At 48.7% G+C, this 16,105-nt stretch overlaps 1 protein-coding gene across 3 annotated transcripts in view; it reads left to right on the forward strand.

The window, feature by feature from the left end:
- The window catches only part of OGA (O-GlcNAcase), a 247,621-nt gene that overhangs the window by 124,312 nt on the left and 107,204 nt on the right, over positions 1–16,105 (forward strand). For all 3 annotated transcript variants that reach the window (XM_033940315.1, XM_033940316.1, XM_033940317.1), the window contains 2 exons: positions 1,339–1,497; positions 6,696–7,306. In XM_033940315.1, the coding sequence (XP_033796206.1) occupies positions 1,339–1,497; positions 6,696–7,306 (770 nt within the window). The remainder of the gene's footprint in view (positions 1–1,338; positions 1,498–6,695; positions 7,307–16,105) is intronic.

Genomic DNA, 16,105 nt, shown 5'->3' on the forward strand with positions numbered 1-16,105 from the left:
CAAGTAGCCATGTACTACGTGAACAAGCAAGGAGGCACAGGGTCTCTTCTCCTTTGCCAGGAAGCTCAGAAGATTTGGGATTGGGCACCTCTTTGTAACATTTTTCTGAAAGCTGTTTACATTCAAGGAGAGAAAAATTCACTGGCGGACAAACTAAGTTGTATTCTGCAACCTCATGAATAGACACTGAACTCAGCAGCTCTCTGTCAAATATTTTCGCAACGGGAAACCCCTCATAGACCTTTTTGCATCTCCCCACAACAACATACTGCCCCAGTTCTGTTCAAGACTATACTCTCCTCATCGCCTGGAGGCGGATGCTTTTCTTCTGGAATGAACGAACAAGTTCCTTTATGCGTTTCCTCCATTTCCACATTCTCAAGACGCTTGTCAAACTCAAGCACAAATCAGCCACCATGATTCTGATAGCTTCTTGGTGGCCCAAATAATCATGATTCTCCCTTCTACTTCAACACAGCAGGCAGATATTCTCACAAACCATCCATCTCCCCTGGTTGGCTTCTTAACTGGCTATCTGAACTGAGGAGCTGCACACCTACGTTGGGCAGGAAGACACTCTCGCATGTGCGGTGTGGTCAGTTGTGAACTTTTTAAAGTTCTTAAAGTGCAAGAGCACTGTAGCAGCTGTCAGTACCGGAGCTCCATGGATGACGTTACCCACATGTAAGAATATTTGCCTGCTTTTCCTGGATAACACCTGTTACGGTAATTAACAGTGCTATACTGGAAAACAAGGAGTTTATCTGGAGTATGGTATTTAATTTAGACACATTTCCTGCTTGTATCCTCTAGGGCACAGGTGTCAAAGTCGGTCCTCGAGGGCCGCAATCCAGTCAGGTTTTCAGGATTTCCCCAATGAATATGCATGAGATCTATTTGCATACAATGAAAGCAGTGCATGCAAATAGATCTCATGCATATTCATTGGGGAAATCCTGAAAACCCGACTGGATTGCGGCCCTTGAGGAGGGACTTTGACACCCCTGCCCTAGGGAGTTCAAAGCAGTTCACGATAATTAAAAATATAAATTAAAATTGATTGCATTATATATCTTATTGGTGTATAGTGTGTATACAGTATAATAGAACATCAGCTTTCCCAGATCAACTTATATGGGTCAAATTCCAGATATTACCCCAAGTACTCTCTATAAATTAACATATATACTATTCTGATTTAACCACAGTGCAAATTTCTCCAATCTCAAAATTTTTAGGTAGTTTATTCTATATCTGAGAGGCCACTAAATTGAAAATTGTAGTTTGTTTAATCTTGTTTGCATATTTGCTAAATCCTAATGTTTTTGTTTTTACTAGCTGATAGCGAAGATAGTACGGTATCTATCCAGATTAAACTGGAAAATGAAGGCAGTGATGAAGACATTGAAACGGATGTATTATACAGTCCTCAGATGGCCCTGAAAATGGCTCTTACAGATTGGCTGCAGGAGTTTGGAGTACCTCTTCAGTATAGCAGTGAGTTTTCATTTTGTGATGTCTTATGAATATTTAGGTTTTAAAAAAATCCAGTATATTTTCACTTATAAAGTTTAACATTTCAGAATTATTTCAAGAATGAATTTTAAGATGTATTTTTGTATATGATGCCTTTATATAATTTATTGTTGAACACAGCTTTTACAGTTTTAAAATTTTCTTATCCTGCTAGACTGGCCTAGATCTCTGGGTTTTGTGCCCGTACCAGCAGACAGGTAGAGAAAGCTGAATCTGATAAAATCTTCATAAGGAATGGATGCTGCCAAGAATCTTCCTGCAGTTTTCTCTCTGCTTCCAAAAGATGGCGCTTTCTGATAAAATCTTCATAAGGAACGGTACTGCCAGGAATCTTCCTGCAGTTTTCTCTCTGCCTCCAGGAGATGGCGCAGCAGGATATTTTTTATTTATTTGGTCTAGTCTCACTAAGCCTTGAGCCATAGGTTTGACTTCTAGGCTTTGAACCATGTGTCACCTTAATTCCTAAGGCTATAGCTTCAAATTGCTGCTTAAGGAGCAAGTCCACTTTATGATCCTACAAATCTTTTCACACCACCCTCACTAGTTAAGGAGGTGTATTGACCTATGCCACCAGCAAATCCACCTTCGGCTGAACAAATAGCTGCTGGAAATATGAAGCCATTGGGTAAAGCTTGGCTATAGCCTTAGCCACCCGCAGGAACCCCTCTGAAGACTCCCAGTGGTCTGTGACCAACTTAGTGATGTCTGAATGTGAGAGAAAGCATGCTGACTGAGCAACAGAGCTGCTCATAACTGAGTACTGAGACACAGGAGCTGGAGGAACTTCCAGCTTCAGCTCTCTCAGCGAGGCAGAAATAATGCTGGAAAGCACAGAGGCTTTGAAAAGCTGGCGCACTATCGGGTCATCCCCCTGGACAGTTACTCTCCTGCACCAAACCGGACTGTGCCAGAGAAACATCATCATGGGAAAATAATGGCATGGAATCAGACTTTCCATCCTCCCAGTCTATATCAGACTGAACCTTCTGGTCCAAGCCTGTGTCCTCACTGGCTGGGGCGCCTGTTGAGGGGAGATCCTCTGTACCATCATCTCTGGTATGCTGCAAGCAGATGCTGAGGACCCTTGGCAGTTCAAATAGGTTTTCCACTTGAAGCTCACAGAATCTAAGGTGAAGCCTTGTACTGGGGGCCTTGAGGACTCTGGCAGGGAACTCCCCCCTCCCACTGTTGGTCCTCCTGGACTCTGCAGCCCCCCACATGTCTGCACATGTACAATGCACCTTTGGAAGGCTCTAGAAAGGGTCTCTTCCCCTGAACACACCTCCTACATAAACAAGCAAAGAGGCTATTATGTCAGGAAGCTCAGAAAATCTGGCTGTGGGTGACAGTTCGCAACATTTTCTTAAAGGCTGTCTATATTCAAGGGGAGAATAATTCCCTAACAGACAACCTCAGCAGAATTCTTCAACCTCACGAATGGACTCTTGGCTCTACAGCTCTCCATCCCATTTTTGTTCAATGGGGCACTCCTCAGGTGGACTTGTTTGTGATCCATCTCATCCACAAGTTGCCTCAGTTTTACTCCAGACTTTACTCTCTTCACTGTCTAGAAGCCGATTCATTTCTCCTGGATTGGATGGACGTGTTTCTATATGCGTTCCCTCCAACTCCTCCTGTTAGACTCTGTTCAAACTCAAACGAGAGTCAGCCACCATGATTCTCATTACTCCTTGTTGGCCCAGACAACATTGGTTCTCCCTTCTACTTCAACTTGGCACCAGGGAGCCAATTCCTTTACCAATCTTTCCTCCTCTGCTTACTCAGAATCAAGGATCACTTCTACATCCCACAACTTGCAATCATTACACCAGCTTGGTTTCTCTCAGGCTGATTCCATCTGAATTACATCTCTCTCAGCCTGTACGAAATATTATTGACGCCTCAAGGAAGCCAGCCACTCAACAATGTTATCAACAAAAGTGGACTAGGTTCTCTTCCTGGTGTCTCCATCATCATGATCCAACTTGCCCCAGGTACACTAGATAGTTTGAGCCCGCTGGGACAAATAGGGAAATATGATAAAGTGCCTGAATGTAAACCACTTAGGATATAAGTGGTATATAAAGAAAAAAATAGAAATAGAAACTTCCTTGTCAGTGGAATTGTTGTTGAATTATCTACTTCATCTGTTTGATTCTGGATTCAAATCTACATCTATCAGAGTCCATCTCGGTGCTATTACAGCTTTTCACATGCCACTTATGGGAAAACCTCTTCCTGCTCATCCTTTGGTCTCCAGATTCATGAAAGGACTTTTCAATGTGAAACCACCTCTCAAACCTCCTCCAGTGGTCTGGGACCTTAATGTGGGTCTTTCTAGATTAATGAAGCCTCCATTAGAACCAATGGCCATAGCTCATCTCAAGTTTCTTACCTGGAAAGTTGTTTTTCTTATCTCCCTCACTTCTGCCAGGAGAGTCAGTGAGTTACAAGCGTTGGTGGCAGATCCACCCTTCACAGTTTTTCACCATAATAAAATGTTTCTACGTATCCAAAGTTTCTTCTGAAAGTTGTGACAGAGTTTCATCTCAATCAGTCGATTGTTCTCCGTTTTTCCCCCTAAGCCTCATTCTCATGCAGGAGAAACAGCATTGCACACACTGGACTAGTGCTGCCTGATTGAGGAAAAAAAATTTTGCTTCGATTCAGCCTATTGAATCAATTTTTCGATTTGATTTTCCTGCCCAAGTGGGTGGGTTTTGTTGTGGGTTTTTTTTTCTTTTTTTCCAAACATCCTGGCTGTTTATTTTATAGCCTCTTCACTCCTTTTATAGCCTCTTCACCCCCTTTGCCTTCTCCTAACCGCACTGGTGTTGTGGTGTTAACAAAACAAACAAAAAAGACTTTTCCTCTCTCTGTTAAATCCTAGCTCACGTTTGTGGTCTAACACCAGTTCTGGCAAGATACATGTTTCAAATCTGACATATTATAATCACAAAACAGAAAATAAAATTAATTTTTCTACTTTTTGTTGTCTGGTCATTATTCAAATCTTGTTGGTGCCAGGCTCTGGTTATCTTCTGATAACTTGCTTCCTAGGGTCTCCTTCTTTCTTCTTTCTCCGTGCCAACCATCCATCTTCTATTTCTGTCCTCCACTTCCATTTCCCTCCCCCGGAGGTCTGACATCTTTCCTTTTTTTGGGCTTCATCCACAGATCCACTTTTTCTCAACTATCCTTTCATCCAGCATCTCTCCCTCCTTCCCCCACCACCCCAGGGTCTACCATCTCTCCCTTTTTTTTCCCAACTACCCACCTAGCCAGTATCATAACCCCCTCCACAAAATCCTTTGTGTCCAACTTCTCTCCCTTTCTGTTACTTCTCTCCCTAAAGCCCATTGTCCACCATCTCTCTCCCCCTCCTCTGTTTTTAGACTCATTTCTTCCCCCCCAAAGTCCGGCATATGCACGTCTCTTTGAACCCCCCTTCCCCCGTGTGCTTCTACACCAGGGCCCCCCTCCCCTGAAGGTCTGTCCTACCCCCGAAGACCTGCACCACCACTCCTGAAGGCCTGCCTGTCCCCCCTGAAGGCCTGTGCCACCCCCCCCTGAAGGCCTGTCCCCCCCCCTGAAGGCCGGTACCACCACCCATAAAGGCCTGTACCCCACCCCTGAAGGCCTGTACCACTGCCACCACCCCCCCCACCCCCTGGAAGGAATGTGCACCCCATACCCCGGAAGGCATGCGTGTTCCCCCTCACCTCCTGCGCATTCATATACCTAATATCAGCAGCTTGCAGAGAAGATTGCCGGTGCTAGTGATCTTTGCAAGCTGTCTTAGGTCTTCGGAGCTGTCTTCCCTCTGCCACAGTCCCGCTCCTCCTCAGACATCAGAGGCAGGATCGTGGCAGAGGAAACGGCTCCAAAGGCCTATGGCAGCTTGCAAATCGGCGATCTTCTCTGCAGGCTGCTGATATTAGGTACATGGATGCACGGGAGGCAGGGGGGGGGAAGCCAGACACTGGCGGGAGGCCAGGGGGAAGCCGGACACCAGACTTCCCGACTGACTCTCCCCCCTCTCCCTCTAAAGCAGGAGCGGCCGTCCAGCAAGAGGCAGCTCTGCCTCTCCTGCTTTAGGGGATGAGGGGGGGAGGGTGAGTCACCGAATTGGGAGGCCGATTTTTTATTTATTTAATTATTTATTTTTATTTTTTTAAGCGATTCAAATCGATTCACCTGAAGTGAATCGGTGAATTGATGTGAATCGGGCAGCACTACTCTGGACTGTAAACATGCTTTGGCCTATTACATCGACAGGACAAAGCAGCACCGTACTTCTACTCAACTCTGTCTTATTTGATCCTAATAAGTTGGGGCATCCTATTTCCAAGAGAATGGTTTCCAACTGGGTAACTGCCTATATATCATTGTGCTATGCTTAGACTGGACTGCACAGCCCATAAAGTCACAGCTAGGGCAGCTTCTGTAGCTTTCCTTAGATCTATTCCTATTGAGGAAATCTATAAATCTGCCACCTGGTCCTCAGTTAATACATTCATCTCGCATTATTGTCTGGAGTCTTTCTCCAGACGGGATGGACACTTCGGCCAGTCTGTATTACAAAATTTATTTCCCAAGGCCAATACTCCCACCCCCTTCTGGTTAGCTTGGAGGACACCCATGCTTGTCCTGGGATAAAGCACAGTTACTTACTGTAACAGGTGTTATCCAAGGACAGCAGGCAGATATTCTCACAACCCACCCACCTTCCCTGGTTGGCTTCTTAGTTGGCTTATTTTAACTGAGGGACCGTGCGCCTACTTCGGGTGGGAAGGCACTCGCGTGGTGCGGGCTATCGCGAACTTTCCAAAGACTTAAAGTGGCGATGCACTTTTGAAGTGGTCCATACCAGGGCTCTGTCGGTGACGTAACCCATGTGTGAGAATATCTGCCTGCTGTCCCTGGATAACACCTGTTACGGTAAGTAACTGTGCATTACTGTGATTTGCTGGCTTATATATGGCACATACTTGTTGATGCTTGACTTTACAATAATTTTTTTTATTTATTGGGATTTATTAACTGCCTTTATGAACAGATTCACCCCAGAAAACTGAGCAGACTGAATAGGCCAAATGGTCTTTTCCAGTCATCTACTATGCTACTGTATTAAGTCTCTTCATATTCTTGCTTTCCAGGTAGGCAAGTAGCCCACAGTGGTGCTAAAACAAGTGGTGTTGGTGTGCCACCAGTAATCATGCCACCTTCTCTAAATGCAGCTACAACAGTTACAACAGTTTACCAGCAGCCTATTATGAGCCAGGGCACAACGTTGGGTGTGGAACCTCCAGCACTTGCCAAAGAGGATGAAAAAAAACAATCTGATGAGGAACCAATGGACATGGTTGTAGAAAAGCAAGATGATGGAGACAAAAATGTTAATCAGATTTTAACTGATATTGTTGAAGCCAAAATGTCAGAGGAGTTGAAACCAATGGATACTGATAAGGAAAGCATGGTAGAGGCAAAGTCATCAGAAACATCCATGCAAGAAGACTCTGGAAATGACATTGCACCTATGCAAACTGATGAGCAAATAAACAAGGAACAATTTTTGCCTGGTCCAAATGAGAAGCCTCTCTATAGTGCAGAACCAGTAACTATAGAGGATCTGCATTTACTCGCTGATCTTTTTTACCTTCCTTATGAGCATGGTCTCAAGGGTGCTCAAATGCTGAAGGAATTCAAATGGCTTCGTGCAAATAGTAGTGTTGTTAGTGTGAATTGCAGTGGAAAGGACTCCGAAAAAGTAAGTTGAAATAGATTTTGTTCTATTAATTGATCCAGTGTTACTGCATTTTTAAAGATGTGATTGGTATAGAATTTGCCTTGCAGTTTTTTCCCTAAAAATGATGACTGTGCATGATGTTAAGCTGTGTCTGTCAGAACACATTTTGAGTCTGCAAACATAATGAACATGTAACAAATACCTATTTCTACCGTGAAAGTTAGCCATTGATTTGTCAGACAGTTGATGCTATATATAGCCACAATTTCTAGTTTCCCAGTATTTCCTAGGTATAGTAAGGTTTGCAAAATGTGAACCTTCTGCAGAATAGCCAATCACCATATCGCCAAGTTCTAGGTTTCAAAACATTAGGCGCTAGGTAGAACAAGAAACAGAAGTAGCGGTATATGTCTCCCTCCTAACCATCCATTCTAGTTTGGGGTTAGATAGATGGCTGCAGCAGCATGGAATTGGTCTATATCAGGGGTGTCAAACTCAATCACATAAGGGACCGAAACCTAAAACATAGGCTAAAGTCACAGGCCAAATTTTTTATTAAGATACTTAGGGGTCCTTTTATTAAGGTACGCTAACCGATTTAGCGTGTGCTAAATACGCACTTTAATAAAAGCACCCCTTAGTCTTAGTAGAAGTATAGGGTTACAACCTTTCCAACCCCATGCCAGCTCTGTTTATTTTGCTTTATTGTGAATAAGCTTTGTTGTTGTATGCCTTGTGTACTTCAGAGGGAAGGTGGCTTAGAAATAAAATTATATGGTTTCAAAAGCTAGTCAGAAATGTATTGCTAGTCTAATAAATCACCTGCAAGAAAATAGTGCTTTCTGAGAGTCTGGTACTGTAAACTTGGAAACTGCTGTAGCCTTGTGAAAGACACTGTAAACTCTAAATTCATTAATACCGTGTTTCCCCCAAAATAAGCCCTAGTTCCAGGATTCACCAGCAACTGTTCTACCCGGCCCCTCTGCGCAGCCGAACTGCTGCTGATCCTCCTTCCTTCCCTTCCCACCGACCGCGAGTGAGCCTTACATTCATGTGAAGCAGTGTCAGGCCAGCAGCACTCTAAATAGGCTGCTTGGCCTTGTCTGTCGGGGATTTCACTCTGCCGCTTTACTGAGTGAAATCCCTGATGGACAAGGCCAAGCAGCCTTTAGAGTGCTGCCGGCCTGACACTGCTTTGCATGAAGTTAAGCGGGGAGGGAAGGATGAGGGTCAGTAGGGGTTCGGCTGCGCAGCATGGGTTGGAGGGTGCTCAAGGGTTCTGCTGCACAAGGGATGGGAGGGAGGGAAGGATAGAAGCTGGGCAAGGGTTATGCTGCATGAGGGATGGGAAGGATAAAAGCCGGGCAAGGCTGCATGATGGATGGGAGGGAGGGGAGGAAAGATGCTGCACATGTGGGGAAGAGAAAGGAAAGAAGAAGAATTGGGGTGAAGGAGAGGAAGGGAGAGATAGTCATGTGCATACCCCGAAAATAAGACCTAGTGCCTTTTTTGGGCCCCAGGTAAAAGACACTGTCTTATTTTCGGGGCAACACAGTAGGTAAAATAAAGGCAGGGTGGCAAAAACAAACCAGAGCCATATATAACCAGGGAAATGCTGTTAAAATTGTTTTGTTGTTTTTCAAGCTAGCTTTTCTAATTTTTTACATAAGGATAATCAACCAAATAAATGAACCAAAACTGTTCACAAAGGAAATACTTGATAGAAACAATCAAGTTACCTCAGATGCAAACAGCCAGGAGTACAAGGCAACTGGGAGGACCAGGCAGACTTGAACGGCGACAGCAGCCGTGAGGACCAGGGTACAGGCAGCAAGAAGGATCAGGCAAACCCAAGCGGCGACAGCAGTCAAGAGGATGCAGGCGACCACGAGCAGCAATGGCGAAGGCAGAAAAAGGCAGGAGCACAGCGTCAAAAAGCATGGCGGCTGCGAGACTTGAGGCACGTGAATCAGCTGATCCAGCGGCAGTAGACAGCGTAGTCATGGCGGCCACGAGACTTGAGGCACTTGTACCTGATAGGTTTTTTTTTTTTTTTTTTAAGTCTTTTGGCAGGCCAGCTTAAGTGTAAATTTTTAATTAACTGGTGGGTCAAATTTTATAACACCACGGGCCAGATTTGGCTTATGGGCCAGAGTTTGATGTATCTGGTCTATATGCTTTAGTGATCAAAACCTGTGTTGCACTTTGAACCACAAAGCAATGGGTAGTGAAATTCACTGGTTGCCCTCTGTCAACTTGCATGCTCCTGCCTTCTGAGATATATATAGATAGATAGAGATATATAAAATTATGTTGCACACTGGTTTGTTACATAACATAACATTGTGCTTATTGACCGCGTAACCAGAAGTTCAACGCGGTTTACAAAAAGTTATAAAAGTAAACATGTTACATGAAATAAGATGATTCATTAAACAGTCAAATATTTAGAAAAAAGATAGGTCTTCAATTATTTTCTAAAATGGCAATAGGAAATGGGTAGTAAGCAACAATATTCGGAATTCATTATCATGAAGAGCTGCCTGAGATGCCAAAGTATGATTCAGAAATTTCTTACTCCTGCAACCCTGGACAGATGGAAAATTAAATAAAGGATGAGTTTCTCTACTATGTCTGTATGATGCTAAAGAAAATGTATTGACTAAGTAAGAAGGAGCTGTACCATAAACAGCCTTGTAACAGAAACAGCCTAGTTTAAACAATACCCAGGCCTCCACTGGCAGCTAATGCAATTTGCGATAAAAGGGTGTAACATGATCAGGCCATAAATCATTCTGACTGCTGTATTCTGTATTATCGAGGGATCGAGGGGTGACCCCGGGAACTACAGGCCGGTGAGCCTGACTTCAATTATAGGGAAGATGGTGGAAGCTATGATCAAGGACGGCATTTGCGAGCACATCGAGAGGAATGGCCTACTGAGAACAAGCCAGCACGGATTCTGTAAGGGAAGGTCGTGCCTAACGAACCATCTGTACTTCTTTGAGGGAATAAGCAGTCGGGTGGACAATGGGGAACCCATAGATATCATTTACCTCGATTTTCAAAAGGCTTTCGACAAGGTGCCTCATGAAAGGCTGCTTAAGAAGCTGTGGAACCACGGGGTGGGAGGGGATGTGCACAGATGGATCAAGCACTGGTTGTCGGGTAGACTGCAGAGGCTCGGAGTAAAGGGTCAATATTCTGACTGGAGGGGAGTCACAAGCGGTGTGCCACAGGGGTCGGTGCTGGGGCCGTTACTCTTTAACATATTTATCAATGACCTGGAAAAGGAGGCAAAGTGCGAGGTTATAAAATTTGCAGACGATACCAAACTGTGCGGCAGAGTTAAGACCAGGGAGGAGTGTGAGGACCTACAAAGGGACCTTGACAAGCTGGAAGACTGGGCAAACAAATGGCAAATGCGCTTTAACGTGGACAAATGCAAGGTCATGCATATAGGGAAAAAGAACCCGTTGTTCAACTACAAATTGGGGGGGGTATTGTTGGGAGACAGCAGACTTGAGAGAGACTTGGGTGTGCTGGTGGATGCATCACTGAAGCCATCTGCACAGTGTGCAGCAGCCTCGAAAAAAGCCAACAGGATGCTGGGCATCATAAAGAAGGGCATAACAACCAGAACACGGGAAGTCATCATGCCATTGTATCAAGCGATGGTGCGTCCACATCTGGAATACTGCGTTCAGTATTGGTCGCCGCACCTCAAGAAGGACATGGCGGTACTTGAGAGAGTACAAAGGAGAGCAACGAAAATGGTAAAAGGGCTGGAACACTGCCCATACGCCGAGAGGTTGGATAGGCTGGGGCTCTTCTCTCTGGAGAAGAGGAGACTCAGGGGAGATATGATAGAGACCTTCAAGATCATGAGGGGCATAGAGAGGGTGGATAGGGACAGATTCTTCAGACTGAAAGGGACAGCGAATACGAGGGGGCATTTGGAGAAACTGAAGGGAGATAGGTTCAAAACAAATGCAAGGAAGTTTTTTTTTCACCCAAAGGGTCGTGGACACTTGGAATGCGCTACCGGAGGAAGTGATCAGGCAGAGTACGGTACAGGGATTCAAACAGGGATTGGACGGATTCCTGAGGGATAAAGGGATCGCGGGATACTGAGGGAGGAGCTGGGATGTAACACAAGTATAAAAAGCTAAACCAAGTAATGAGTATAGAAACCAAACCAGGTCGTGCATGTGCAAGACCGGAAGGTTAGGACTTCGATAGGAAGACAGGACTTAAATGAGAAACCAAGGTGGCAAGGGAGCCTCTTCTGGTGATACAGACAGGTCGTGACCAGTCTGGGCCGCCGCGGGAGCGGACTGCCGGGCAGGATGGACCTATGGTCTGACCCGGCGGAGGCACTGCTTATGTTCTTATCCCAGGACAAGCAGGCATGATATTCTCACATGTGGGTGACGTCATCTACGGAGCCCCAGCGCGGACAGCTTTTCAAGCAAACTTGATTGAAGTTTCAAGTTTGCTATGCTGCACCACGCATGTGCATGCCTTCTTGCCCACTAGAGGGCGCATCCCCACCTCGTGGTCCTCAGTTCAGTTTTTTCCGCGGAGCCAGAAGCCCTGTGGAATTTGTGCTCTTCTAATTTGCTTTCTGACACCGCGGCTGAGTGTTTTTTTCTTGGTCGCTGTGCTTAATTTGTGTTTTTATTTTGTTCGTGTGTTTTTTTTCGTTAAAAAAAAAATTAAAAAAATAACCTTTTTCGTTCGGCTCCGGGGGCTCCCGGTAGCCGCGGCCGCGGGACCTCGTTCGTTCCCGGCCGGTTTTTGGGCCCATGTCCCGTCCCTTGACGGGCTTTAAAAAGTGCACCCGGTGCGATCGGCTGCTTTCCATCACCAATCCCCACCGGTGGTGCTTACTTTGTCTGGGTCCTAAGCACCCGACCGACTCCTGCACTCGGTGCTCTACTTTTCAGCCGAGAGCTCTCCGCCGCCGTCGCGCTCGGATGACGGAGCTCTTCGCTGTCGACCCCCCGGCGGGGAAGGCCTCGACGTCGGCCTCGGCTTCGGCCCCGGCCTTGACCTCGGCCTCGACTCCCTCGACCTCGCCCCGACAGCCTGCTTCGTCGAAGCCGGCGTCCTCGACCCCGAAGTCAACGGTGGGTAAGTCCTCACTTCCTTCTTCTCTTCCAGCCTCGAAGAAACCATCCTCGGGCTCATCGACGGGGGCGGGTAGGTCGTCCTCGGCCCCGCCCCGAGCGTCGAAGTTGGGTGCCCCGCGGGAATACTTGAGACCGAGGTTGCCCTTGAGGGAGCACCCGCCGGCCCAGGATCTGCCGACTATGATGGGGGTTCCCATCTTTCAAGACTTGCTCCGTGCGCTCATTGCCTCGGAACTGTCCGATGCCCTCGCGCACCTCCAGCCGTCTTCGGCCTCGTCGGCTTCGGCGGCCTCGGTCTCGGTACCCTCGACTTCGGCACCCGGGGTGGCTTCAGCCTCGACCCCGACCTTGCCCTCGACCTCGGTTGACCAGCCTGAGCGGAGCGTGCGGCCTCGGGACAAGGTGCGGAGGGTTCGGAGGATCTCTTCCTCTTCTTCCTCGTCGAGGTCCTCCCGGGGCTCCTCTCCCTCGGGTCGGCCTCGGGCGAAGCATCGGCCGAGGAAACCCAAACGTCAACGGGACTCTCCTCGACGCCGCGGTCGCTCCTCGCCGACCGAGGCTGAGACCCTGCGGGTCTCCGAGCTCCGCCTCGATAATCCGAGACTTTTCCGTTCCTCCGAGGTGGAGTTTTTGAGGGACTCTTCGCCGAGACGGAAGGGGCGTGCCTCGGTGCCTCATACCCTGGGGACTTCCCGCAGGGGTTCCTCGGGGCATGGGCGGTCCCCGACCCCCGTCGAGGTCGCTGGGTGCGGCTTCTTGGGGTTCGGGGTCTGGCACCGGTAAGGAGCCTCGTTAATCCCGTGAGGCTTCCCCTTCTTTTTTGGCGACGCGGGCTTCTTGATCTCCCTCTCTGCCTTCGAAGCCCTCCTCCTTTTCCAGATTTGTGCTTGAGATGGGGAGGGCTTTGGACCTTGACCTTATGTCAGGCTCTCAATACACGAAGGAATTTTTGGAGGAGCAGGATTTGCCCTCTCCCCCAAGGGAGACTCCTCGTCTGCCTCTCAACAAGGTTCTACATCAGACCTTCCTGAGAAACTTGGACTCCCCTCTTACAGTCACAGCGGTTCCATCAAAGATGGAATCGAAGTACCGTACGGTCCCTTGCAAAGGCTTCGACAAAGCACAGCTGTCCCACCAGTCGTTGCTGGTGGAGTCGGCGTTGAAGAAGTCTCAGCCTTCTTGGGTCTCTGCTGCGGTCCCCCCCGGGCGGGAGGGACGGACCCTGGACAAGTTTGGTCGTCGCCTCTATTCCAACTCCATGATGGCTGCCAGGGTCCTTAATTACGCATTCACCTTCTCATCCTATTTAAGGCAGATGGTGAAGGCGTTGCCCAGGTATTATGGGGTCATGCCGGATTCCCATAAGGGGGATTTTGGTACCTTTATGGCCAATTTGTCTCAGCTGTGTCTCTACCTTTTTCACACAGTTTACGATGCGTTTGAGTTGGCCTTTCGTGTATCCGCCTTTGCGGTGGCGATGCACCGTCTCGCATGGCTTCGTACCCTGGATATGGACCCGAACTAGCAAGAACGTCTGGCCAATCTTCCATGTGTGGGCTCCGAGTTGTTCGATGAGTCCTTGGAGGCGGCGACCAAACGCTTGTCTGAACATGAGCGCTCTATCGCCTCATTGGTCCGTCCTAAACCCTGGGCCCCGCCGCAGAAGCCGTTTAGACCTCCTCCGCGGCGATACCCACAGAAGTCGACGCCGGCTTTCTCGAGGCCTCCACCCCGGCGTCCCCCTCAGCAGGGCAGAGCGTCCCAACCAAAGCCTCAGGCGCAAGGGGCGTCTAAACCGGCTCCGTCTTTTTGACGTGATGCGCGGTTGGGGGCGGGCCCCCTCCGCACTGTCAAAGGACCCCCTTTCTATCGAGGGCTGATTGCAGGCCTTTCTTCCAGCCTGGGCCGAGATCACGTCGGACGCTTGGGTGCTCCGGATCATTTCCGAGGGTTACTCGCTAAACTTCTTAGCCATGCCGCCAGAACATCCGCCGGGGGCTTCTCTTGGCTGTCGAGACCAGCTTCCTCTTCTCCTGTCGGAAGCCAGGTCCTTGTTGAGCCTTCGGGCGGTGGAGCCCGTGCCCCCGAACCAAAGGGGACGGGGGTTTTACTCCCGTTACTTTTTGGTCCCCAAGAAGACAGGGGACTTACGCCCCATTCTGGACCTCCGGAGGCTCAACAAGTTCCTTGTCCAGGAGAAGTTCCGTATGTTGTCCCTTCCAGTCCTGTACCCTCTGTTAGAATCGGGGGACTGGATGTGCTCCCTGGACCTGAAGGAAGCATATACTCATGTTCCGGTGCATCCCGCCTTCCGCAAGTTCCTCAGGTTCCAGGTGGGGGAGTTGCACCTCCAGTATCGGGTCCTCCCCTTTGGACTGGCTTCGTCCCCTCGAGTCTTCACGGTGTATGGTAGTGGTCGCGGCAGCCCTGAGATCTCGGGGGCTGCAGGTGTTTCCCTACCTGGACGATTGGCTGATCAAGGCGTCCTCCAAGGAAGGGGTTATTTCAGCGACCGACAGACTATCATCTTCCTTCAACGTCTGGGGTTCGAAGTGAACTTCCCCAAGTCTCAGTTGTGCCCGACTCGATCCCTTCAGTTTATCGGGGCCGTGCTGGACACGGTTCGCCTCCGTTCGTTCCTCCCCCCGCCACGGTTGGAGGTCCTGCTTCGATTGAGTCGCCAGGTTTCGTTGCTGCCCTCAGTTTCGGCGCAGCGCATGATGGTTCTGCTCGGCCACATGGCGTCGACGGTCCATGTCACTCCGTTCGCCCGTTTGCACCTGAGGCTTCCTCAGTGGACCTTGGCCTCCCAGTGGCGTCAGGATCGGGACCCAGTCTCCTCCCTTATAACTGTGACTCCTTCCTTGAGACGCTCGCTCCGTTGGTGGACCAACTCTTCCAATCTTTCCGGGGGTTTGCTCTTTCTCGTTCCTCCGCATCGCAAGGTCCTGACCTCGGACTCTTCGGAGTACGCGTGGGGAGCTCATCTGGACGGTCTGCGGACTCAAGGTCTATGGTCGGCAGAGGACCGGAGTTGTCACATCAATGTTTTAGAACTTCGTGCCATTTTTCTGGCTGCTCGAGCGTTCTGCCACCTGCTGCACGATCAGGTAGTCCTCGTGCAGACGGACAACCAGGTGGCCATGTATTATGTGAACAAACAAGGGGGAACGGGCTCTTGGTCCCTGTGCCGGGAAGCCCTGCGCCTTTGGGAATGGGCGGTCTCCCAGAACATCTTCCTGCGGGCGGTTTACATTCAGGGAGAGAAGAATTGTCTGGCCGACAAACTCAGTCGTCTTCTCCAGCCGCACGAGTGTTCGCTAAACTCCCGAGTTCTGCGCGAGGTCTTCGACCGCTGGGGGACTCCTCAGGTGGATCTGTTTGCCTCCCCGGAGACTCACAAACTGCCCCTCTATTGTTCTCGGATGTACTCCCCGGACCGTCTCGAGGCCGATGCCTTCCTTCTCGACTGGGGAGGGAGGTTCCTTTATGCGTTTCCTCCTTTCCCTCTGATCTTGAGGACGTTGGTTCATCTCAAGGCGTCCAGAGCCACTATGATTCTCATTGCGCCTTGTTGGCCTCGTCAGCACTGGTTCTCCCTGCTCCTTCAACTCAGTGTCAGGGAGCCTCTGCTTCTGCCTGTCTTTCCCTCTCTGCTGTCTCAGAGTCGGGGTTCGCTGTTGCA

The sequence above is a fragment of the Geotrypetes seraphini genome, chromosome 4, assembly GCF_902459505.1.
Source record: "Geotrypetes seraphini chromosome 4, aGeoSer1.1, whole genome shotgun sequence".
NCBI classification, from domain to species: domain Eukaryota; kingdom Metazoa; phylum Chordata; class Amphibia; order Gymnophiona; family Dermophiidae; genus Geotrypetes; species Geotrypetes seraphini.